The 22,053-nt window shown below is 42.1% G+C and overlaps 1 protein-coding gene across 11 annotated transcripts in view; it reads right to left on the bottom strand.

The window, feature by feature from the left end:
- Window positions 1-22,053, bottom strand: part of LOC106611444 (mitogen-activated protein kinase kinase kinase kinase 5) — a 142,094-nt gene that overhangs the window by 43,502 nt on the left and 76,539 nt on the right. For 7 of the 11 annotated variants that reach the window (XR_006771010.1, XM_045723721.1, XM_045723723.1 and 4 more), the window contains 6 exons: window positions 20,906-21,022; window positions 15,559-15,637; window positions 8,974-9,111; window positions 8,754-8,789; window positions 3,092-3,150; window positions 2,066-2,133 (listed from right to left, as the gene is read on the bottom strand). Coding sequence is in view for 10 of the 11 variants with exons in the window: in XM_045723721.1 (XP_045579677.1) it covers window positions 2,066-2,133; window positions 3,092-3,150; window positions 8,754-8,789; window positions 8,974-9,111; window positions 15,559-15,637; window positions 20,906-21,022 (497 nt within the window). In the remaining variant the exon portion in view is untranslated. The remainder of the gene's footprint in view (window positions 1-2,065; window positions 2,134-3,091; window positions 3,151-8,753; window positions 8,790-8,973; window positions 9,112-15,558; window positions 15,638-20,905; window positions 21,023-22,053) is intronic. The other 4 variants (XM_045723728.1, XM_045723729.1, XM_045723725.1 and 1 more) reach the window with 3 other exon arrangements.

The following is a 22,053-nucleotide window of genomic DNA, read 5'->3' as shown; positions in this document are numbered from 1 at the left end:
TTAAGTGTTACCGTTGAAACAACTCATCCTCAACACTTTTCAGAAGGCTCCTTTGGAAAGACAGAAGAAGAAGCGAGCAACAGAAAGGAGGCAGAAGGAAAGACAGAAAAATAAACAAAAATAAAGAAAAAGGACACAGTCAAGACCTAGATACTACCTGATCAACCAACCAGACTACAGGGGAGGGAGGGAGAGGTAGCTAGGTAAGCATGATGGGTTATGCTTTGAGAACAGAACAGGGGTGGCACCTCCACACAGTGAGGTGAATGGAACAGGCTAGTCTCAAAACAAGGGGAAGTGAGCAAAACAATTTAAAACAACAAAACTCCACAAAGTTAGGAAGCTATATGTCAGAGTTAGGTAACTAGATTTAGCCGCAGGACAGGGCTACATAATAATTTACAATGCAAATTCACCATAACCAACCACAAAGAATCACTGGCTGTTGCCGACCCATGCTACGGGGGGGATCGTTCAAAATGTGTCTTGTTCTTCTCATTGATTGTATTGACAAAGTGAAGGAAAAAAAACAATTCGACAACCCGTATAAAAGACAATAAACACACAAAAACAGGGGCTTAGGTGGTTGGCCAGTCAGTGCAGCTGAATTTTAGAGAACAATTATAGAGACCCCCTATCAGTTTGAATGTTTAAGCAAATGTATGCAATTCTACACATTTAGCCATGGACCAGAGAGAAAATGTTGCAGTTTAAAGCACAGAATTTTCTAGAATGTCATTCTATGCTGTAGCATTCAAATTTCCCTTCACTGGAATTAAGGGACCAAGCCTGAACCATGAAAAACAGCCCCAGACGATTATTCCTCCTCCACCAAACTTTACAGTTGGTACTATGCATTAGGACAGGTAGCGTTCTCCTGGTATCCGCCAAACCCAGATTCGTCCATCGGACTGCCAGATGGTGAACCGTGATTCATCACTCCAGAGGACGCGTTTCCACTGCTCCAGCGTCCAATGGCGGCGAGCTTTACACCACAACAGCCGACACTTGGCATTGCAAGACTAGTCAGGATCGAGGGAAAGATAAACGGAGCAAAGTACAGAGAGATTCTTGATGAAAACCTGCTCCAGAGCGCTCAGGACCTCAGACTGGGACAACGACCCTAAGCACACAGCCAAGACAACGCAGGAGTGGCTTCGAGACAAGTCTCTGAATGCCCTTGGGTGGCCCAGCCAGAGCCCGGACTTGAACCTGATCGAACATTTCTGGAGAGACCTGAAAATCCAACCTGACAGAGCTTGAGGGGATCTGCAGAGAAGAATGTGAGAAACTCCCCAAATACAGGTGTGCCAAGCTTGTTGCGTCATACCCAAGAAGACTCGCGGCTGTAATCGTTGCCAAAGGTGTTTTAACAAAGTACTGAGTAAAGGGTCTGAATACTTATGTAAATTTGATATTTCAGTTTTTTGCTTAATCTTTATAGGGTATTGTGTGTAGATTGATGAGGGAAAAAAAACGATTTAATCCATTTTCAAATAAGGCTGTAATGTAATAAAATGTCAAAAAAGTCAAAGGGCCTGAATACTTTCCAAAAGCACTGTATAGTGTAATTTATATATGTTTTAAGTTGTTTAAATTGAAACTGATAAAAACTTCTTTTTTTAAAGTACATTGGACCAAGGTGGCCCGAAAAAATGCTTAGGCAGCAGAAATATGCCTGAAAAAGGAGTTACTATTGACATTGTACCCTGTGTAACCCTGGTGTAATCAATAGAGTACCATTGCGCTCTCCCCCAAAAAGTTCGACTGGTGCGTAAAACCAGTCAGTGAGTCTAGATAAGAAAACATTTAAAATGGGTCCTGACATATAAAGCTGGCTTCGAAAAAAAATGAAGTATACTCTTATGCAACATATTTTTGAGTGCAGAGAGACCTTTTAACTTTTGTTTATTAACCACGGTGTAGCCGAGGTATTTCAGTTGTCCCAGAATCCCACTGGACCATATAAAAAGACAAGACAGGAGACAGCCCAGACAACCAGCTAAAACAGAAGCCTGGAACGGAACGGTGTCGTTCCCGTGACGACGGTTACCACGGTTCTTACCTGGTAGAGATGCCTCCCTCTGCCAAAGGGCTCCAGGGAGAGGGGAAGTCACTCTGTTTAGTCACGTCCTGGAGAGACCACAGCAATAACAAACAAGAAATGTTAGTTACTACCACCAAGGCCTGTCTCTCAAATGACACTATTACCTATATAGTGCACTACTGCAGTGCTCTGGTGAAAAGTAGTGCACTATACAGCGAATAGGGTGTCATTTGGGATATAGAAAAAAAAGGTATTTCAACTGCAGGCAGTGTCTGAAATGGCAACCTCACATATGCCCTAGTCCTGGGGACTCCAAGGGCGTATACCGTTCTGTTTTTTGCCCGGGCACTACACGGCCGATTCACCTAGCACTACACGGCCGATTCACCTAGCACTACACGGCCGAGTCACCTAGCACTACACGGCCGAGTCACCTAGCACTACACGGCCGAGTCACCTAGCACTACACGGCCGAGTCACCTAGCACTACACGGCCGAGTCACCTAGCACTACACGGCCGAGTCACCTAGCACTACACGGCCGAGTCACCTAGCACTACACGGCCGATTCACCTAGCACTACACGGCCGATTCACCTAGCACTACCACGGCCGATTCACCTAGCACTACACGGCTGAGTCACCTAGCACTACACGGCTGAGTCACCTAGCACTACACGGCTGAGTCACCTAGCACTTCACGGCTGAGTCACCTAGCACTACACGGCTGAGTCACCTAGCACTACACGGCTGATTCATCAAGCTTTGATAATTTGAATCAGCCGTGTAGTGTTAGGACAAAAAAATTAAAAATAAACGTGCACACCCTTGGAGTCCCGGGGACCGAGTTTGGGAAACGCTGCCCTAATCAAAAGTGGTGTACTATATAGGAAATAGGGTGCGATTTGGGATGCAACCCTTTTTCTTGGGGATATTTACAATCACTTTCCAACCAACATACTTCACACTAGATTATACATGAATTCAAATAAGAGAAAGATTGCTGATTAACAGTACTGCAAATACATAATTTAAAATATATTCACCATTTCAGTGTGAGCCTCCGTTTCCTTCCTCAGCGGAGGTTCAAACTTCACTTTATCAACTGTGGAGTAGAGAAGTCTGGATGAAGTGGCATTGAGACATTACACACTCCAGTCAGTAAGGGGAGCCAGAACACAACACGCCAACCATCACAACAAACCATATCCTCATGCATAGGAGTAGAGTGAAGTTACCTCACCCTATTCCCTATATAGTGCACTACTTATGACCAGGGCCCATAGGGCATTGGTGCAAAGTAGTGCACTATTTAAAACCCATAAGAATCTAAGCCCTGTCTACGCTGGGGGAGGGGTGTTCCACTAAGCTACAGTTGAAATCGGAAGCAGTAGCTCAGCCAAATACATTTAAACTCAGTTTCACAATTCTTGACATTTAATCCTAGTAAAAAATTCCCTGTCTTAAGTCAATTAGGATCACGACTTCATTTTAAGAATGTGAAATGTCAGAATAATAGTAGAGAGAATGATTTATTTCAGCTTTTATTTCTTTCATCACATTCCCAATGGGTCAGAAGTTTACATACACTCAATTAGTATTTGGTAGCATTGCCTTTAAATTGTTTAACTTGGGTGAAACCTTTTGGGTAGCCTTTCACAAGCTTCCCACAATAAGTTGGGTGAATTTTGGCCCATTCCTCCTGACAGAGCTGGTGTAACTGAGTCAGGTTTAAAGGCCTCCTTGCTCGCACACATTTTTCAGTTCTGCTCACACATTTTCTATAGGATTGAGGTCAGGGCTTTGTGATGGCCACTACCTTGACTTTGTTGTCCTTAAGCCATTTTGCCACAACTTTGGAAGTATGCTTGGGGTCATTGTCCATTTGGAAGACCCATTTGCGACCAAGCTTTAACTTCCTGACTGATGTCTTGAAATGTTGCTTCAATATATCCACATAATTTCCCTCCCTCATGATGTTATCTATTTTGTGAAGTGCACCAGTCACTCCTGCAGCAAAGCACCCCCACAACATGATGCTGCCATCCCCGATCTTTGTCCCCATGTGCAGTTGCAAACCGTAGTCTGGCTTTTTATGGCGGTTTTGGAGCAGTGGCTTCTTCCTTGCTGAGCGGCCTTTCAGGTTATGTTGATATAGGACTCGTTTTACTGTGGATATAGATAATTTTGTACCCGTTTCCTCCAGCATCTTCACAAGGTCCTTTGCTGTTGTTCTGGGATTGATTTGCACTTTTCGCACCAAAGTACGTTCATCTCAAGGAGACAGAACGCGTTTCCTTCCTGAGCGGTATGATGGCTGCGTGGTCCCATGGTGTTTATACTTGCGTACTATTGTTTGTACAGATTAACGTGGTACCTTCAGGCATTTGGAAATTGCTCCCAAGGATGAACCAGACTTGTGAAGGTCTACCATTTTTTTTCTGAGGTCTTGGCTGATTTCTTTTGATTTTCCCATAATGTCAAGCAAAAAGGCACTGAGTTTGAAGGTAGGCCTTGAAATACATCCACAGGTACACCTCCAATTGACTCAAATGATGTCAATTAGTCTATCAGAAGCTTCTAAAGCCATGACATCATTTTCTGGAATTTTCCAAGCTGTTTAAAGGCACAGTCAACTTAGCGTATATAAACTTCTGATCCACTGGAATTGTGATACAGTGAATTATAAGTGAAATAATCTGTAAACAATTGTTGGAAAAATGACTTGTGTCATGCACAAAGTAGATGTCCTAACCGACTTGCCAAAACTATAGTTTGTTAACAAGAAATTTGTGGAGTGGTTGAAAAACGAGTTTTAATGACTCCAACCTAAGTGTATGTAAACGTCCGACTTCAACTGTATATGGAATTGTTTTAAGAAGGCCATACCAAGGATAATTTTGCCAATTTTTTTAATTTTAAGACCCCTTGAAGTATCCCCAAAAAATATACAAAACATAAAAATAAAAAAAATTCGGCCTTAGTGCTATTAGCCCATACAAACGCAGTGAATAACAGATTCACTACATGTAGTTGGGCGCCAGGTAGCCTTGTGGTTAGAGGGGGGTACTACATGTAGTTGGGCAGCAGGTAGCCTAGTGGTTAGACCGTTGGGCCAGTAACCACCAAAAGGTTGCTAGATCAAATCCCCGAGCTGACAAGGTAAAAAAATCTGTCGTTCTGTTTCTGAACAAGGCAGTTAACCCACTGTTCCCCCGGGTAGGCCGTCATTGTAAATAAGATTTTTTTTTCTTAACTGACTTGCCTAGTTAAATAAAGGTTAAATAAAAAATTAAATGTAACAGATAGTCCTCCACCCAAAAAATCTAAAGGAAGTTTGTTCTGAAGTGTCTGTTCTTGATCTGAACGATCAGGTATTTTTTTTTTTTTTACATGTATTTAACCCCTTAGTTTGGCACTAAACAGTCTCCATATATACTTTTTTCAACTGTTACCGGGGGACCTTCAGATAAGTATTTTGAGGCCTGGCTCTAGCTCTGTCACCTTTCACCACATAGGTGGATTGATACGCATCCAAATGCAAAACAAAACAGACATCTCTAGCTTAAAAACTGACAGATCTGTATGGGGATTGTTTTGATGACGCTAATTTGATTTCCGCAGGGGAACGGACATCAACCTCAGGGGGGGGTTAAGGAATAGGGTGCCATTTATAAACACAGACCCTTTTCTAATGCTTCCTTCCTTCCTTCCATGACAGAGCTTTCCCCAACCCAGTCATGTAAAGTCAGTGATAACAGTATTTCAAGGAAGGATGTATTATTTTTTTTACCAGTATTTTGAACAGGGCATTAGTTCTGATGATGATGATGATGACATTGTGAACGAATCAAGCTGTAGATGTTGATTCATCATACGATATGATGGTAGTAAAGTTAGCAGTAAATGGTGACACACACACACACACACACACACACACACACACACACACACACACACACACACACACACACACACACACACACACACACACACACACACACACACACACACACACACACACACGCAGTCAGAGCACCAATAGGTGGTTCACAGTATTATAAAAACACTCCTCTCGTCACTCGGCCTGAGACACGGGTTCTACCCTAAACCCGCCCACAGGCTAAATGCGAGAGCGAGAGACAGCGAGAGAGAGAACGGATTGGTGGACGAGATTACGTCTGCATCCCAAATGGCAACCTATTCCCCATATAGTGCACTCCTCACTATATAGGGATGTAGTGCACTCCTCACTATATAGGGATGTAGTGCACTCCTCACTATATTAGGGAATCAGGTGCCAGTTGGGATGTTGACGAGAATCAAACCAGACACTACAGGATTCAACATGTCTCAGGGCAACATGCTCCTTGCTGTGACACTGTCAAGGGCGACAGAAACCTGCCATGAAGCTAATCATCACTTCTGTTGCATTGCTGATACACAGACAGACAAACAAACAGGAGTATATTGAGCTACTGTGCAGAGTGAGAAAACCAGTAAGGTGGGTTACATACTTGTATAATGACTACTATGAAGACACCTGACAGAAAAAGAGCAAAACTCTGCTGTATTGTCTAGATGTTGAGTCAAAGCCGTATCTAAAATTGTTTCCTATTCCCTATATAGTAGAGGTGTAACAGTTCACCAAACCCACGGTTTGGTACGTATTGTGGATTTGGGTTACGGTACAGTTACGGTTGGGTTACGGTACAGTATGTATTGTGGATTTGGGTTACAGTACAGTTACGGTTCGGTACGTATTGTGGATTTGGGTTACGGTACAGTTACGGTTCGGTACGTATTGTGGATTTGGGTTACGGTACAGTTACGGTTCGGTACGTATTGTGGATTTGGGTTACGGTACAGTTACGGTTCGGTACGTATTGTGGTTTTGGGTTACAGTACAGTTACGGTTCGGTACGTATTGTGGATTTGGGTTACGGTACAGTTACGGTTCGGTACGTATTGTGGATTTGGGTTACGGTACAGTTACGGTTCGGTATGTATTGTGGATTTGGGTTACGGTACAGTTACGGTTCGGTACGTATTGTGGTTTTGGGTTACGGTACAGTTACGGTTCGGTACGTATTGTGGATTTGGGTTACGGTACAGTTACGGTTCGGTACGTATTGTGGTTTTGGGTTACGGTACATTTACGGTTGGGTTACGGTACAGTTACGGTTCGGTACGTATTGTGGATTTGGGTTACGGTACAGTTACGGTTTGGTACGTATTGTGGATTTGGGTTACGGTACAGTTACGGTTCGGTACGTATTGTGGATTTGGGTTACGGTACATTTACGGTTGGGTTACGGTACACGAGAAAATTAAATGCCAACAGTTACAGTAGATCATTTTTGGTTATTTGGCAAAAAAAAACCTGCTAAACTAAAAAACACCTTATGTGGCCCAAGTTCAGCTTCAGTGACAGCATTCACAATGTTGTGACAGGAACTGCTATGTTGGACCTCTCGAGTAGAGGTCTCCGGTACCGAAATAGATATGCATAAATTAACTTTTTTAAATATAGAGACCTGTTCTGAATGGACCCGAAGGACAACTAGACCAGTTCCCGTACAGACCTGGTCGGATCCAGCCCAGTCCAATACGAATGAGGCAAAGCAGCAGAAAAAGTCCATTTGTAAGCTACTTCATTAACCAGAGCTGATAAAAGCGAGAGAGAGAGGTGCCGTTCGAGCAGCCGGGGAAGGGGCCTTGCGGTGCGTGTACTTGGGATGGGAGGGATAGACAGAGACCACAACCAACCTTGCCGACTCACGCTAGTAGACAAACTTCTTGCTTGTCATAGCTGTGTTACTCATCATCCAATATGATTACGTAGTACCTGTCTTGACTCTGTCAAACCAAGAGAAGCTAGTCCAGGCTAAGATAGCTAGCTAAATTAGCTAGTCAGCTAGCCAGGCTAATTGAGGCTGCATACGCTTCCTCCCTGTCGTACAGTTACAATCAACAACACCTCCATTCAGATTATTAAGTAGCAGCCTGGCTGTTGACTCTTGGTCGTTGTAGCATATCCTTCTCCTTTAACTTTTAATCTCCTAACTCGCTTTGACACGCAAACAGAGGCTCTATGACTGTTGTGCCGCTTTGATGACAACAAGCTACACACGCCATTGCATAGGCTATTCTCGTTGAGCAGTTGCGACATCCTGTTAACGTTTTATCCACAACTCTGTCAATCGCCGTTGAAATGTTCCCGAACAGTATGTGTAAAATGATGACGAAGGATCCTTCAATTCTGTTTCATCGACCCTACCACTCGCCATCGTACAGAACTAGCTCCCGGTTGCGCCTCACAAAAGGACAGTTTGAAATGTGCCAGTTAAGAATTTCGAATACGTGTATCGTTACACCCCAACTGTATACCCCTATCATAGGGATCTGGTGAAAGGAGAGCACTATATTTTAGGGAATAGGTTACCATTTGAGACACAGCCAAAGTATGACAGCTTTGAGGAATTGCCTTCAATGTCTCTGAGCTTCTGATGCAAACTGGAATGAGTCAGGCCAACACACACATTTCAACCAGTAAAGTTGAAATTAAACCGCTCATCATTAGTCGCATGATGCGACTGATGATGATTTGGAAAAAAGTAGCTTGAAAAAGGCATGAGCTCAGCTTTGTTTTTTGTTTTTTGCACAGGCTTTTTCTTTCAAGTCATAACTGAAAATGTCTCAACGCACCTGAAACAAGTGTCTTCAGATGAGCGATTACTTTTCCTATTTGAAACAGTGAAATTCAGAACCATGTCAGTCTAACACCGCACTCTTCACCACTTCTACGTGTTGCTGACAGGAATGGGCACACATGAGACGGAGAAATCTCACTACTATTTCAAACAGCGATATCACACTACACTAATATCTCACACACTACCATCTCACTACTGTCTCTGTGACTGACCTGGGTCCCCCCTGTCCTTATCCCTGTCCGTCTCCTCTGTAGCGTAGATAGGGTAGCTATGGAACCTAGCAGGATAGTTAGGTGGGACAGGGCTCGAGCACGGTCTTCCTGGAGATGCATCATTCCCGTTTTCTGCTGCTTCATGGTGAGTAGAGAAAAGGTCAGATACAACCGTCAAACAACATCAACGAGTTCGTCAACAACAACAGATGACAGGTCAACAACAACCACAGCCGTCAGACAACAACAGCTCAAACAGGGACTGAACCGCACACACGCACAAACAGACAGACCACAGCTAAAGTGAGTACTACTAGAGCTGTGACGGTCACAAATTTCGTCAGCCGGTGACTGTCATGCAAATAACTTTCGGTTTCACGGTAATTGCCCGTTAATTAACAAACACATGTAGCATCTCCTGGCTTCCACACAGCCTACAAGCCACAGATGAAGACCTTTGGAGCATCTACATTTTAAAAAGTCTAATAAATCCATGTAATATAGCCTCCACCATCACAATAAATCCATAATTTATTTTAGACAGGTCTAAAATGAAGAAAATGTAGTCTATTTCAAAAGAACAGAATAGCATACTCTGAGTTGTCCTTATGTTAGGTACTGATCTGGCTATGCCATATGGCTGTGGGCTACACTAGTTCATTTAGCAGACAAGATTTGCTTAGAATTCCGTGTCATTTTATAGTATGAAGAAACACATGCGGCTGTTCTGTGTTGAGTGCTTAACAAAGAAATAGTTATTCCTATGCGTTTCATTTAAAGTTATTAATGTAACTTTAGTTGTTTTACAAACATTAGACTATCTGTTTTGATTTTTAATACATTGTAAGGCTGCATGATGCAACTAATGAGGATTTGAAAAAAGTAACTTGAAAGGCATGAGCTCTGCTTTGTTTTTTGTGCAGGCTGTACACACTTCATCAGTCTCTCATTCACAATTTGACAAGCACTTGATAATGCCTTGAATTTCCTGGCGGCATTCAATTTGTGTGGCCATAATGCACCATAAAAAAATCCATGCCTTTTACGGCCAGTGCCCATTGTGCTCTTCTCCCTGAGTGCTGCCCGCGCCATCACGTGATCGGGTCGTTCTCACAGGCAACAAGTGAAGGGGGACGCAACTGCGCACGTCCTTATCCAATTCCGAGGTGCATATTGAAGATATTGGAAGGACTGTCCACATTTACTTTTCGTCAGCCAACAAGATGAGTAGGCCTAACAAACAGCAAAAGCACTAGCCTTTGTCAATCTATTATCCCCCAGAGTACAAAGGTTTACCTATTCTATAATGTGCGAGAAATAAATATTCCAAAACATAGTCTGGGACAGTTGTGGGACGCGATAGATCCCAAATTAATACAATCACTAGCATCAAAAAAACATTCTATACGCAATGTGGCTGACGGAACAGATCAGAACATTTAGCTTGAAATGTTGATAAACTATTAGGTTATTTCTTCACATTATAAGAGCAGCAATGCGCACATGGTAGTAGGCTATAAACGCAAATGTTCCATTAGCGGAAAACACCATTATCAAAAGTGACTGCAAATGCATTTAATTATTTTATTATAAAAATGTGCATTTTTATGGTGAAAATGATCTTCCCCAAACTTGAAACTCCCTTGTAAAGCGGCTTAATGTGCTTAATTTTAAGAAGTTATTTGGCCACTTTAGTTGTGATACAAACCTTATTAAAACATACAGGCTTATGGGCTCGGCTACATGAGGTGAGCGACTATAATTTGAAAAAGTTTAAAGAAAAAAGGCATTGTTTTTTATACTGGGCATCATTCACAAGTGAAAATATACAATTCACAAGTGATATGCTAATGTTGTCACCCATCAGAGTATTCTTGATTTAATCTTGTCTTCACATAAACTAAATAATAATAATAAATATATATATATATATATATATATATATATATATATAAATAATATAGTAGGCCTAGCCTATAGAAAGCTGATCCTCCTATTTTTAGTAGATGCCATCACATTGTTTTCACGCAATTGCATAGCCTATAGAAATGTTGCGCAACATGTGCTCTCATGAAGTGTTTGATGAGATGTTCCATGTCATTTGCATTGATGTCAGAGTGATTAGAGGGACAATAGAGTGCTGATGAGTACCAGGCAGTTAGCAAGTTTGGTAGGCTACTAATGACCAGCAGCAGCATCAGAGCTAGGAGAAACCTAATTACCATGACTAAACGGTCACATGGAATTTGACTGCCTTCGTGACTCGTGACCGCCGGTGTGGCGGTAATACTGCAACAGCCCAAAGTACTACTACAACCTATCAAAAAACAACAAGTATTCACACACAACATTGTACTACATGTCTAGTGATGGGGGAAAAAAAATAGGGCTGGGCAGAATACCATATTTTACTACATACTGGTATTGATGCACGGGCCGATTTGGGGGTTTTACTTTACCTTCTATAACGGCATTTGAATGTTTGGTTTGTTAATTGTGATACGCCGTGTGTAACGTCCATTTTTATAGTTTACTCTGCTACTTGAAGCCATCCCTCTCTCCACACAGACCTCGTCCCACCCAGTCACTGAAGGAGCGCATTAGTTGTTGCTTGACGACGAGACACTTGCGTTCAGTCTGGTCAATGCAGCACAAGCAACACTGTTGGCATCAACGATGCTGTTTTCACTTTGCTTCTTAATATAAATCCACTATCGTTCTATAATGACACTATTAGTTTGTGTTTCTTACATCTGCAATCAGCTAGTTTGTCTTTTCTCAGCAAGTTGTGTCTAAATCTTCTTAGCCACTAATGCTAATCCCTAGTTAGCTGGCTAGCTAATAAAAGTACTGAGTCAGAGCAAAACGTAGCTAGCTAATACAGCCTGATACCAGTGCTGGTGTAGACCTAAATCAGCATGTTGTTTGTGCAACAGTATCTTCTAAATCAAAAGAGGAATAGGCGAAGCATGAATATGTTGGCTATATGAAGTAGCTAAGAGAAAACATTAAATGTAGCCAAAGATTAAAGGGTCCCCAAGGAAACACCTATCAACATATTAGTTCCTACCCTGTCACAATAACTCCTCCCTGGCATTTTCATTTGTTGTCATGTCAAACACTGTATTCAAAGTGCCCACTATTATATACTAACTATAGAATTAGAATAATCCTTCTATTTCCATGATTTCAACAGTTCAACCAAGTGTTTTGATCTAAAATCACAAGTCAAATTGCAATTGCAACATGTGGTTTCAAATAAAGCCTTGACAGTTGGTCCATATCGCATAGCCCTACGTGGCAGTGTGGAAATGATGGAAAATGAGTGCAGGAAATGCAGAAAAATGTTTTATACTGTTCAATTCAACCAAAAACATTAAGAATGGAGAAAGACCCATTGAAATAATTTTGAATATATATGTGTTGCCACCCTAGGGTCACTCACTACTCATAAAGGACATTTAGAACTTTTATTAAAACATAAAATACAGTAAAAAATGTGAAAATACCATGATATGATATTTTGGCCAGCACTAGGGGAAAATAGATAGTTAAATATTATTGTTGATGATATATCGTGTCGTTTTGACAGTACCGCAATATTATTGTTGACGATATAGTGTCGTTTTGACAGTACCGCAATATTATTTTTGACGATATATCGTGTCGTTTTGACAGTACCGCAATATTATCTGACGATATAGCGTGTCGTTTTGACAGTACCGCAATATTATCTGACGTATATCGTGTCGTTTTGACAGTACCGCAATATTATCTGACGATATATCGTGTCGTTTTGACAGTACCGCAATATTATCTGACGATATATCGTGTCGTTTTGACAGTACCGCAATATTATTGTTGACGATATATCGTGTCGTTTTGACAGTACCGCAATATTATTGTTGACGATATATCGTGTCGTTTTGACAGTTCCGCAATATTATTGTTGACGATATATCGTGTCGTTTTGACAGTACCGCAATATTATTTGAAATGATATATCGTGTCGTTTTGACAGTACCGCAATATTATTTGAAACGATATATCGTGTCGTTTTGACAGTACCGCAATATTATTTGAAACGATATATCGTGTCGTTTTGACAGTACCGCAATATTATTTTTGCGCTGGCTGGATATACCTACACCAAAACTTCTGGGGGAAAAAAATTATTTTTTTCTGGATAGCTTGTTTTCCAATCTTCTTTTTAAATAGGGAGACAATTTGTTTTCAGGATCTCTATTTCCATGACTGATCAAAACTTGTTTTCTCATGGCTCTCTTGTCCCTCCGCAGCAGGCACATGGTGAGCAATATGCTTGGAACATCGAAACGTAATAAAATCACCGTATTGAATCGCAATACATATAGAATCGTGAGAATATCGTATCATGAGGTCCCTGGCTATTGAATACGTATCGTATCATGAGGTCCCTGGCTATTCAATACATATCGTATCATGAGGTCCCTGACTATTCAATACATATCGTATCGTGAGGTCCCTGACTATTCAATACATATCGTATCATGAGGTCCCTGGCTATTCAATACATATCGTATCATGAGGTCCCTGGCTATTGAATACGTATCGTATCATGAGGTCCCTGGCTATTCAATACATATCGTATCATGAGGTCCCTGGCTACTCAATACATATCGTATCGTGAGGTCCCTGGCTATTCAATACGTATCGTATCATGAGGTCCCTGGCTATTCAATACATATCGTATCGTGAGGTCCCTGGCTATTCAATACAGATCGTATCGTGAGGTCCCTGGCTATTCAATACAGATCGTATCGTGAGGTCCCTGGCTATTCAATACATATCGTATCGTGAGGTCCCTGGCTATTCAATACATATCGTATCGTGAGGTCCCTGGCTATTCAATACATATCGTATCGTGAGGTCCCTGGCTATTCAATACATATCGTATCGTGAGGTCCCTGGCTATTCAATACATATCCTATCGTGAGGTCCCTGGCTATTCAATATATATCCTATCGTGAGGTCCCTGGCTATTCAATACATATCCTATCGTGAGGTCCCTGGCTACTCAATACATATCGTATCGTGAGGTCCCTGGCTATTCAATACATATCCTATCGTGAGGTCCCTGGCTATTCAATACATATCGTATCGTGAGGTCCCTGGCTACTCAATACATATCCTATCGTGAGGTCCCTGACTACTCAATACATATTGTATCGTGAGGTCCCTGACTACTCAATACATATTGTATCGTGAGGTCCCTGGCTATTCATTACATATCGTATCATGAGGTCCCTGGCTATTCCCAGCGCTTTATATGACATTAAAACTATATGCAGAAAAACACTCGACCAACTGATTGTTTTTGACAGGAAAACACACCTTACCTTATGTGTTACTAATAAAAACACACTCTGGCATTACCTATTGCTTACAGTACCTACACGACCTATTGCTTACATTACCTACACGACCTACATAATCTATTGCTTACATGACCTACATTATTTACATCAGGGCGGCAGGTAGTCTACTGGTTAGAGCGTTGGGCCAGTAATCAAAAGGTTGCTAAATTGAATTCCAGAGCTGACAGGGTAAAAATCTGTCTTTCTGCCCCTGAACAAGGCAGTTAACCCACTGTTCCCCATTAGGCCGTCAATGTAAATAAGAATTTGTTTTTAACTGACTTGCCTAGTTAAAACAAAAATAAAAATAAATGATCTATTGCTTACATAGGGGATATTGATGTGAGTTCGTTAAAAATGGAAAAGTGACGAAATGAAACATGACAACAATGCCACGACAGGGATTTCTTTCAGGACAAGAGATGGTGTGACATATGTACATAACGTCGCCGGCATCGTAGCAAGGACAGATCTAGGCTGCGTCCCAAATAGCACCGTACATAGTGCCCTACTTCTGATCAGCCCCCTATGGGCCCTGCTTAAAAGTAGTGCAAAATATAACCTGTGGGATGCCACTTTCTCCTCTGCTCGGTGGATCCCTGAGCTATTTATACCCCTGCTGCTCTTTAAACCTGGGGTCAAACACCATTTGACTTTAGCTGTGCTTAACTGAGCTTGTCTGGTGCAATGGAACCAGTGCAATTGGCCCCCAAAAGTGAACCCCCCCCCCGCCCATCTGACACTCCAGGCAAGGCTCAAGTAAATGCTTGACAGTATTTGAAAGATCTCCAAATACTATTTGAACTCAGGCAGGTCTGCTGCTCTCACTGGATCCTGCCTCTGAGCCAGCCCTGCAGGAGACACTGACCTGCTATTGGAGCACACAACCTATGACAGCCACACTGACAGACAGACCAGCCAATGGGAGGGCAGAGCCAAAGCTTTGCCTAATCCCACTGGTTGGCTAGGGACGGGGCAGATGTTCATGGAAGGTGTCTAGCTACTGTGGGAGAGGAGAGAAGAAGAAAGGAAGGGAGAGGAGCTTCGACATCTGCATTGCTTGCTGTTTGGGGTTTTAGTCTGGGTTTCTGTACAGCACTTTGTGACATCAGCTGATGTAAGAAGGACTTTATAAATACATTTGATTGATTGCTAGGAGGGGAGAGGAGAAGGGCTGCTGTTCACTTACAGTTGATCTCTGAGCGAGTTCTCTCTGCTCTGGAGTGTTTGTTGGTTGAACGAATGATGTGTCTCACTGCTGAAAGAGGCTGGAGGGAGAGAGAGGGGGAAGGAGAGACGGGGAGGGGGAGAGAGAGGAGACAAAGAGAGAAAGAGGAAACAGAGGAGACATAAGGGGGTAGCACGAGAGAGATAGGGTGAGGGAGATGGAGCGAGAAAGAGAGACATCAATATTAGATAAGCTTCACAATAAAGGAATATAAACACATAACAAGACAAGAGTAAACCATGTCATAATGCTGTTATTACATTATATACAGTTGAAGTCAGAAGTTTACATACACCTTGGCCAAATACATACATTCTTCACAATTCCTGACATTTAATCCTAGTAAAAATCTTAGGATCACCACTTTATTTTAAAAATGTGAAATGACAGAATAATAGTAGAGAGAATGATTTATTTCAGCTTTTATTTCTTTCATCACATTCCCAGTGGGTCAGAAGTTTACATTCACTAAATTAGTATTTGGTAGCATTGCCTTTAAATTGTTTAACTTGGGTCAAACGTTTCAGGTAGCCTTCCACAAGCTTCCCACAATAAGTTGGGTGAATTTTGGCCCATTCCTCCTGACAGAGCTGGTGTAACTGAATCAGGTTTAAAGGCCTCCTTGCTCACACAAGCTTTTTCAGTTCTGCCCACAAATGTTCTATAGGATTGAGGTCAGGGCTTTGTGATGGCCACTCCAATACCTTGACTTTGTTGTCCTTAAGCCATTTTGCCACAACTTTGGAAGTATGCTTGGGGTCATTGTCCATTCAGAAGACCCATTTGCGACCAAGCTTTAAGTTCCTGACTGATGTCTTGAGATGTTGCTTCAATATATCCACATAATTTTCCATCCTCATGACGCCATCTATTTTGTGAAGTGCACCAGTCCCTCCTGCAGCAAAGCACCCTCACAACATGATGCTGCCACCCCCGTGCTTCACCGTTGGGATGGTGTTCTTCGGCTTGCACGCCTCCCACTTTTTCCTCCAAACATAACGATGGTCATTATGGCCAAACAGTTCTATTTTTGTTCCATCAGACCAGAGGACATTTCGCCAAAAAGTACGATCTTTGTCCCCATGTGCAGTTGCAAACCGTAGACTGGCTTTTTTATGGCGGTTTTGGAGCGGTGGCTTCTTCATTGCAGAGCGGCCTTTCAGGTTATGTCGACATAGGACTCATTTTACTGTGGATATAGATACTTTGTACCCGTTTCCTCCAGCATCTTCACAAGGTCCTTTGCAGTTGTTCTGGGATTTATTTGCACTTTTCGCACCAAAGTACGTTAATCTCTAGGAGACAGAACGTGTCTCCTTCCTGAGCGGTATGACAGCTGCGTGGTCCCATGGTGTTTATACTTGCGTACTATTGTTTGTACAGATGAACGCGGTAGCTTCAGGCATTTGTAAATTGCTCCCAAGGATGAACCAGACTTGTGGAGGTCTACAATTTTTTTTCTGAGGTCTTGGCTGATTTCTTATGATTTTCCCATGGTGCCAAGCAAAGAGGCGCTGAGTTTGAAGGTAGGTCTTGAAATAAGAGCGTCTGCTAAATTATGTAAATACATCCACAGGTACACCTCCAATTGACTGAAATGATGTCAATTAGCCTATCAGAAGCTTCTAAAGCCATGACATCATTTTCTGGATTTTTCCAAGCTGTTTAAAGGCACAGTCAACTTAGTGTATGTAAACTTCTGATCCACTGGAATTGTGATACAGTGAATTATAAGTGAAATAATCTGTAAACAATTGTTGGAAAAATGACTTGTGTCATGCACAAAGTAGATGTCCTAACCGACTTGCCAAAACTATAGTTTGTTAACAATACATTTTTGGAGTGGTTGAAAAACGAGTTTAAATGATTCCAACCTAAGTGTATGTAAACTTGCGACTTCAACTGTATGGGATCATTCTACAGAAGTGTTGCAAATTGACCCTTCGCTAAGCCCCGCCCCATAATTTTAGACAACCAATCGCAGTGCTCCAATGGATCGCAACTGTCATCGAGTCTGACACCTCAGACAAGCTCACGTTTAAATCGCATGAAAGCGAGTGAGGGCTATGGCAAACAATGGACTTCTCTTTTTTAAAAAAAACAATGTTTAAATTGCTAAATAATTTAACAGTGCATGCACCAGAAGTACTTGCTCCTGTGATTCCTGAAATGCAGAGCCTGTTGGAGCATTTTTCAAAACCCGAAATGATACTTTGTTACATTCTTTGCTAGCTCAGCAGGTTAGCAAGCTCTCAGTCTCATTGACCACTAAATGTTGCTAACGCTAGCTAGCCAGTTAATATGAAGTTGTTTTCTAATAATGTATGTTAGCTAAATCAAATAAAATGTTATTTGTCACATGCTTCGTAAATATGTATGGACTAACAGTGAAATGCTTCCTGACGAGACCTTCGCAACAATACAGAGAGAAAGAAAACGGAGAAATAATAGAAAAATATCAAATGTAATAATAAATACACAATGAACAATGATTACTAGGCTTTATACACAGGGTACCAGTACTGAGTAATGATAACTAGGCTTTATACACAGGGTACCAGTACTGAGTAATGATAAGTAGGCTATATACACAGGGTAGAGGTCGACCGATTATGATTTTTCAACGCCGATAGCGATTATTGGAGGACCAAAAAACCCCGCCGACACCGATTAAATCTGCCGATTTTTTTATTATTATTTTTTTTGTTTGTAATAATGACAATTACAACAATACTGAATGAACACTTATTGATGTATTATATTAAGTTAAAATAAAATCAATTTAGCCTCAAATAAATAATGAAACATGTTCAATTTGGTTTAAATAATGCAAAAACAAAGTGTTGGAGAAGAAAGTAAAAGTGCAATATGTGCCATGTAAAAAAGCTAACGTTTAAGTTCCTTGCTCAGAACATGAGAACATATGAAAGCTGGTGGTTCCTTTTAACATGAGTCTTCAATATTCCCAGGTAAGATGTTTTAGGTTGTAGTTATTATAGGACTATTTCTCTCTATACGATTTGTATTTCATATACCTTTGACTATTGGATGTTCTTATAGGCACTTTAGTATTGCCAGTGTAGCAATATAGCTTCCGTCCCTCTCCTCGGTCCTACCTGGGCTCGAACCAGGAACACATCGACAACAGCCACCCTCGAAGCATCGTTACCCATGTAGAGCAAGGGGAACAACTACTCCAAGTCTCAGAGCGAGTGACGTTTGAAACGCTATTAGCGCGCACCCAGCTAACTAGCTAGCCATTTCATATCGGTTACACCAGACTAATCTTGGGAGTTGACAGGCTTGAAGTCATAAACAGCGCAATGCATTGCGAAGGGCTGCTGGCAAAACGCACGAAAGTGCTATTTTGAATAAACGCTTACGAGCCTGCTGCTGCCTACCATCGCTCAGTCAGACTGCTCTATCAAATCATAGACTTAATTATAACATAATAACACACAGAAACACGAGACTTAGGTCATTAATATGGTCGAATCCGGAAACTATCATCTCGAAAACAAAACGTTATTCCTGTTACATTGCACAACCTTCAGTGTTATGTCATAATTACGTAAAATTCTGGCAAATTAGTTCGCAACGAGCCAGGCAGCCCAAACTGTTGCATATACCCTGACTGCGTGCAATGAACGCAAAATGACACAATTTCACCTGGTTAATATTGCCTGCTAACCTGGATTTCTTTCAGCTAAATATGCAGGTTTAAAAATATATACTTCTGTGTATTGATTTTAAGAAAGGCATTGATGTTTATGGTTAGGTACAGTCGTGCAACGATTGTGCTTTTTTCGCAAATGTGCTTTTGTTAAATCATCCCCGTTTGGTGATGTCGGCTGTCTTTGTTAGGAAGAAATAGTCTTCACAGTTCGCAACGAGCCAGGCGGCCCAAACTGCTGCATATACCCTGACTCTGTTGCAAGAGAAGTGACACATTTTCCCTAGTTAAAAGAAATTCATGTTAGCAGGCAATATTAACTAAATATGCAGGTTTAAAAATATATACTTCTGTATTGATTTTAAGAAAGGCATTGATGTTTATGGTTGGAGCAACGTGTACCTAAGCGATTATATGCAACGCAGGACAAGCTAGATAAACTAGTAATATCATCAACCATGTGTAGTTAACTAGTGATTATGATTGATTGATTGTTTTTTATAAGATAAGTTTAATGCTAGCTAGCAACTTACCTTGGCTTCTTACTGCATTCGCGTAACCTCGTGGAGTGCAATGTAAAGCAGGTGGTTAGAGCGTTGGACTAGTTAACCGTAAGGTTGCAAGATTGAATCCCTGAGCTGACAAGGTAAAAATCTGTCGTTCTGCCCCTGAACAAGGTAGTTAACCCACCGTTCCTAGGCCGTCATTGTAAATAATGTGTTCTTAACTGACTTGCCTAGTTAAATAAAGGTCAAATAACGTTAGCAACGTTATGAATACAACTCCCATCGGCTGTCGACGACAAGATACGATTTGAGAGCAAAAGTTAGCTCCGAAAAGTGGTTGTAGATTTGACTGCATGCTGACAGTGAATTCAAAGCCATTCAGTGGCTAGAAACACTACAAAACACACATTTTACCAGATTCCCCTTTATCAACTGTAATCACAGTCCACCACAACACAGTTTCCCTGACTAGCAAGGAGTAGCCTGTGTTTCATTTCATTGTGTGTTAGAAACACAGTTTGAGATCATTGTGAGGGGGATTTCGCCAGTGTTTGAATGGGGAATTGGGTCTGAGATGGCAACCGTAGGGGCCCTATAAAATACATTCGCTGACCACTTTTGTAGTCTGGGTAAAATCTATGAAATGTAGATTTTGGGTTGTAGTTACCCTTTAATTCAACTGCACACCTGCCAGAGACGATTGTTTGGTTAGCGATGTTTCTGTAGCGCTCATGTGATTGCAGTTTTCTAAACAAATGGCCACTGGATTGATGCAAAAGAAATCATGATATCATTCTACCAGGTAGGCAAAGGCTATTTTGTAGTTAACATTTCATTGAAAAGGTTTTGGGAAAGCCTTTCCATCTACCAGAAGACTGTTTCCATTACATTAGCATCGTCGCTAACAGCTACACAACGTGGTAGACAAACACACACAGACAGACAGGCATTCCTGTGACGTTGCCTCTTCAGAAAGTTGAAGGGAAAAAAACGAATACTCTGATGCATTTTGTTCATGTTTTATGATAATCTTGGGACACACTTTTGAATTTTGTAATAAAAATGCTATAAATGTAGTTGATTAGGTAATAGGGAGCCATTTTAGACTGGGCTGTGGTTACTTATTTACCTCCAGGTCATCGTCGTCCACCTCAGAGAAGTGTTGGTGGTGATCTGGGTTGTTCATCTTGTCCAGCAGCTCCACAGCTACTCTCCTGGTCAGCCCCGTCTGACCTACAAACAAATGCTGCAACAAGCAGACAAACAGACAGACAGAGTCAGAGACACACAGACGGAAAGAGAGAGACAGAGGGAGGGAGGAGGGAGCCAGACAGACAGACGGAGGGAAGGAGGGAGGGAGGGAGGGAGGGAGGGAGGGAGGGAGGGAGGGAGGGAGGGAGGGAGGGAGGGAGGGAGGGAGGGAGGGAGGGAGGGAGGGAGGGAGGGAGGGAGGGAGGGAGCCAGACAGACGGAGGGAGGGGAGGGAGGGAGGGAGCCAGACAGACGGAGGGAGGGAGCCAGACAGACGGAGGGAGGGAGCCAGAGGGAGGGAGGGAGGGAGGGAGGGAGGGAGGGAGGGAGGGAGGAGGGAGGGAGGGAGCCAGACAGACGGAGGGACGGAGGGAGCCAGACAGACGGAGGGAGGGAGGGAGGGAGGGAGCCGGACGGAGGGAGGGAGCCAGACAGACGGACGGAGGGAGCCAGACAGACAGACAGACAGACAGACAGACACCCAGACAGACAGACGCCCAGACAGACAGACACCCAGACAGACAGACACCCAGACAGACAGACAGAGGGAGGAGGGAGGGAGCCAGAGAGACTTTATTGTTGATCTAGTGACACATCAATAACACAAGATGGCCACTAATGCTCCTAATACCAAGCTTTAAAAGTACAACTATTAACTAGGACCTCTGGCATATTTCACCACTGAGATGAAGACTGGTTCACTATCATTAAGACCTTGTACATCTCAGAGGATGAATCACGTCAACCTAATACGCCAGAACATTCTAATTAACAACTCTAGATTAATTACTCTCTCTAAGGGCTGGTTTACCCTATTCCTAAAGCACTTTCAAAATGGAGATTTTACATCGAGCATGCTTTTTAGCCCAGAGCCAGTTTTCATCTGGGTACGGAAACGGCCTTAAGAGTTATACTTCGTCCGCCAGTTATTATTTTTTTAAATTGAACCTTTATTTAACTAGGCAAGTCAATTAAGAACAAATTCTTATTTACAATGACGGCCTACCAAAAGGCCTCGTGTGGGGA

The sequence above is a fragment of the Salmo salar genome, chromosome ssa09 (assembly GCF_905237065.1).
Source record: "Salmo salar chromosome ssa09, Ssal_v3.1, whole genome shotgun sequence".
Classification (NCBI taxonomy): Eukaryota; Metazoa; Chordata; class Actinopteri; order Salmoniformes; family Salmonidae; genus Salmo; species Salmo salar.
The sequence above is the reverse complement of the archived record's forward strand: the minus strand, read 5'-3'. Positions and strand labels throughout refer to the sequence as shown.